Here is a 5,037-nt window from a genome sequence, read left to right as displayed (position 1 = left end):
AAAGGAGACGTGGCCGACCACCGAAGGGGAATAGAAAGCAGAAATTGGAGGATGTACCAGAGGCACCTCCTCTCATGGTAAATCAACGAGAAAAACGGAAACGGTCAGGCAAGTTCAACACATTCCTTGAGGTCCTCAGAGGTGAAAAAGATTTCTATATTGAGGACGAGGAGTTGCAGGAGCCCAAGGTTGCTAAAAAGAGTGGAGGAAGGAAAAAGAAGACGAACTTTGGTATAGTACCTGTCGAGGACAAGAGTAAGGAGATGATGGAGAAAATGTGCATCATCCAGGTGACAGAAGTCGACAGACGTGAAAAAGAGGTGCACACAGTTGACAAGGACAAATTGGACTTGGATGAGGTTGTGCAAGAGATTTTGGGTATCAGTGCTGATCCAGGGACTTCCCTGATTGAAGATATAGAAAGTCTGGAGCACGATGGTGAGGATTTGATTAGTGCCATAGATGAGATGACCTCTCAGCAAGGAATGATAGAAACTAATCCCAGAGGACCTGTTAAAACAGAAGAAATGGAGATTAGAAGCTGGCCAAATATAAAAGCTGAAGATATTGCTACACCATCAATTGAAGTGACTGGATTTGAGGATTTGGCAGCGAGCATGCCAAGTCTTGAAGTGACTATCACACAGAGTGAGGACAATACACTTCAAGCTGTCATTAATGATCCTGATGTGTTGAATGCTATTGTCAAGGAGGAGGCCACAGAGGTGCTGGATGATGAAAAGATAGTCAAATCTGAGAATGCTGGTGATCGTGATGATGGATCTGATCTCAAGAAGTATAGATGTAAACTTTGTACTGAGACATTCTCTAACAAATCAGAAGCAAGGAAACATGCGCTAGAGGTTCATATGCAATCAGACCTCAGTGACAATGATAAGAATGCACAAGGAAGCTTTAGGTGTTGCGAGTGTGACAGGGTGTTCCCCACCGCAAGGGGACGTGATCGACACCTTCTGTACATGCACCTTAAGCACAAACCAGTCCAGTGCACTGACTGTTGCCGTTCTTTCAATAGCTTTCGACCACTGGAGCGTCATCTTCGTGAATTTCATGACAAGAATCCAACTTTGTACTGTGAGGCATGTGAAGGCAGAATTTGTCTTAGGAACTGCATTAGAACACCATAAAGAGATCATGCATCCAGTTTTGAATAAGAACAAGTTGGCAAAGTCTACTGTAAATACAAAACTCAAGGAGAATGTGAAGCAGCACAAGGTCGTTGAGTGCCCCATTTGCCACCAAAAAGTGTATGGTATTAAGTCTTTGAAGTTGCACCACCAGAAGATGCACAAAGGACAAGAATACACTTGCAAGTACTGTAAATACAAAACCAATTGCCTTAGTACAATGCACAGGACACATGGTAAGGATTCACAAAGCATTAAAGCTAGAACTTTACAACTGTGTCAAGTGCCGAGCTAGATATCAGTATCCAAAAGACCTGGAGGAACATTGTATCTCTGTTCATAAAATAGACCCCTCCTTTCTATGTCAACATTGTGGAGAAAAATTTGCTTGTATTGAAATGCTTCGGTTTCATCGCAAGAGTCACAGAGCATTCTCGTGTAAATTGTGTCATCTAGGCTTTATGAAAGAAGAGGCCTTGGAGGAACATGTTAAGAGTGTTCATAATTGTGATCCAGTTGGTCTTACAGAAAATGGTGATGTTACAAGCCAAAGTGAGAATGAAAGTGTGAGTGAGAAGATGGATGCTATAGATACTGAAACTGAGAGTACAGAGAAAGCACCTGCTGCTCCGAACTCAAAAGTGCTTGTTATTGCCACGGATGGCTCTGTGCAGGTCAAGGAGGAGGTGAAAGAAGCAAGTACAGCTCCTCCTGTTCCTTCAGAGGATGTGACCCTTCACCTGCAGCAGACACGAGAGGGGGGCCTAGAGGAAATGGACATGCTAAATCCTCTGAAAGGACATAAGGTAAAAGATCTCCCCAAGAAGATGAACTGCCCAGTCTGCAACAAAGTCCTCACCACCAAGTTTCTAAGAACACATATGTTAAGTCACAAGGGAGATCTTCCACACAAGTGCCATGTTTGTGGAAAGGCCTATGCTCAGGGAACCTTGCTGAGGAAACACATGAAGAACAGGCATTATGACGAGTTTCTAAAGTTGGGAAATAAGAACCCAAAGAAGCCCAAGATTGGTTGTGATTTTTGTCATGAAATCTATGATAATATTTATGCACTGGAGGAACATCTGTGGCTACACATGGAAGAAAAAACAATTGAGTGTTCAGATTGCAAAATCAAGTTTGGGATGGCCAGCAATCTCAGAGAGCACTACAAGAGCCACTACTTCAAAGAAGCCCGTCCATGCCCTGTATGTAAAAGAGAATTCAAATCTATTGGATTTTATAATGAACATGTGGAGAAGTGTGAGAAACGTTGGAAGTGTGAGCAGTGTGGATTGGAGTGTGACACTCAAGAATATTATAGGAAGCATCAGCGGGCAGAGCATGGAGATGAGAATGTTATAAGATACCAGTGCAACTTATGTGAAAAGTCCTTTGTGGAGCGTCATCGTTATGATGACCACATGATAACACACTCTGCAGAGAAGGCATTTACGTGCCACATATGTGATAAACAGTTCAAACGTCAAAGACCATTGAAAGATCACCTTGTTCGAGCTCATTCAGATGAACAGATGATGTGTACTTATTGCCGGAAGACATTCTCTACACAGCAAGAACTTGATCAGCATAAAAAGAAACACAAGCGGGAATTTCCATGCACTGCATGTGGCCATGTCTATGCATCAAAAGAAGCACTCACTAATCATCTTCTGGTGCATCATTCAGAGACAACTCCACATACATGTCATATATGTAACCAGACCTTTGTTAAGCAGGCAAACTTGAAGGCACACTTGATTACGCACAACCCGAATACACCTAATATATGCCATGTGGATGGATGTCATAAGATGTTCCGGTCAGAGAGTCTGTTGAGGACTCATGTTGCCCGTCGTCATCACGAATTGCAGTATGAATGTTCAGTCTGCGATCGGAAGTTTGGCTTGGAGTCTGATTTGACTCGACATATGGCAACACACAACACTGGGTCCTCCCTTCCTTGCTCAGAATGTGGCAAACCTTTCCGGAGTGAAGCTCAGCTCGAGAGACACCTCCTCACTCACACACAGGAAAAGCCATATGAGTGTGGCATTTGTCAACACACAGCTGCAACACGGCATCAGTTGCTGCGGCATATCCAGATTGACCATGGAATTAATGATGCGACAACTCAACTCGTGGTTAATCGTTGGCGGTGTTCTGTGTGTAGTAAAATGTTTGTTGTAAGAGGTTCATTACTACGCCATCTGCAGGATCATGCTACTCATGGTGTTCAGGCCCAAGGACATGCTGTTAAAACACGTTCGACACCATCTACATTGCCAGAGATACCTATTACAGGAAGTGCTACTGATGCAGCTGCTGCCACTAACACTTTCCTGGAACAAGTGTCAACTTTGAGTTGGCAAGATTTAACTCCTCTGCTCCGCCTTCATGTTATGGCTGATGAAGAAGCAGGTGATGTAGAGTCTGCAGCAGTGGCAGCGGATGTATGGCTGTGTCCTGGTTGTTTGCATGCCACACAGACAGAGGAAGAAATGAGAGACCACTTGGTAGAAACTCAGCAGTGTCAGGAGGCAGTTATCCTACAGTTAGCAGGAGGTCTAGCCAATGCAGAGGATTTGGATGATGATAGTGTTGCCGAAGAGCATCTCCTGAATGAAGAAGGAACTGGAGCTGTATTGCAGTTAACAAGTAATGAAGAAGGTTTGCAGTATGTCATTGTCCAGGAAGAAGAAGGAGGAACCACACAGCTCAATGGAGATACTCCAGTTGGACCTGAAGTTCAAGCTGAAGTGGCAAGTGATGATAGGAACATGCAAGTCCTAGTAAGCATGGATGACAGCCTTCACCAGCTGCTTCGTCAGCCAGCACATGGAGATATCCAAATAGTTGTCGGGAATACAGCACCTTTAAAGCAATTCTTGACTGAGAATGAGACTGACTCTAATACACCTGTTCCAAGCACTTCGGCAAGTGACCAAGTACAAGACAACCTTTCTACAGATGCACCAATCCTAAATGGATCAGAGGTGTTGCTGCAGACAGCTGATGGGCGGCTTGTATTGCAACAAACAGTGGGTGGTGTGACTCAGTATCAGCTAGTTGAAGGGGTCCCAACTGGAGCTGAAGAAGTTGATGCTAATCTTTCATTGCTTCCATCTCATACACCATCTCTTTCCACTGATTTCATATTGTCAGATTAATATGGTGTTTGAAATGTATTATGGGTATAAATTGTAAGATGCAGGTCACTATGTTCAGGTTTTCATTACAATTCCAGATAACTGTGTACATATTGTCAGCTATATGATATATTAATATTGTCAAAATATTAGGGAAGGGCATTCATCCTAGTCATTTAATATATCATTTGCACATGTCATGGTGTATACTAGAGGGAGAATATTAACCTCAAAAATAAAACCGCTGAACTTGACCTACATAGACTGTATATCTTGTCTGAGATGATTCTTTTGTTCACATTGAATGATTATTTTTAACTTGGATGTAAAGTTCATCAATTGTCATGCATGCATTTTTTTCATATTGGTTGATGTAAAACATAATACTCCTCATATCGTAATTAATTTAATAGTTTAATTTATGAAAAAGCAAAGCTTTAACAAACATATTTAAGTAAATGGATTGTTATACACAAGTTTGTTTTAGTAAACCTCGTGAATTTCCTTAAGGAACAGTGAGTAAAGTCGAAACCACAATATAGTTCGCAAAGTTAACCTATGAGTATATAGGTGTGCTCTTAGATATCTACAGTTACTTTGTATTTTTGATAGATTCTAAAACAGATCTATTTTTTATTGATAACATCTTATGTTATTATGATTATCATATTTTTTATAGTTACTATTTTGTTGCTGATGTTATCATTATTGTTACCCGCCCCCCCCCCTGTTGTCGGGGG

At 41.9% G+C, this 5,037-nt stretch overlaps 1 protein-coding gene across 1 annotated transcript in view; it reads left to right on the top strand.

Annotated features, from left to right (window-relative positions):
- The window catches only part of LOC119598928 (zinc finger protein 91-like), a 40,255-nt gene extending 35,493 nt beyond the window's left edge, over positions 1-4,762 (top strand). Inside the window, 3 exon segments of the mRNA XM_037948639.1 lie at positions 1-1,109; positions 1,111-1,377; positions 1,379-4,762. The exon segment at positions 1-1,109 is cut by the window's left edge and continues 456 nt beyond it. Coding sequence (XP_037804567.1) covers positions 1-1,109; positions 1,111-1,377; positions 1,379-4,318 — 4,316 coding nt within the window. The 3' untranslated portion in view covers positions 4,319-4,762.
- The last annotated feature ends 275 nt before the right edge of the window (positions 4,763-5,037 follow it).

This window comes from Penaeus monodon, chromosome 42 (assembly GCF_015228065.2).
Source record: "Penaeus monodon isolate SGIC_2016 chromosome 42, NSTDA_Pmon_1, whole genome shotgun sequence".
Taxonomy (NCBI): domain Eukaryota; kingdom Metazoa; phylum Arthropoda; class Malacostraca; order Decapoda; family Penaeidae; genus Penaeus; species Penaeus monodon.
Note: the sequence above shows the minus strand (reverse complement) of the source record. Positions and strands in the feature narration are given on the sequence as shown.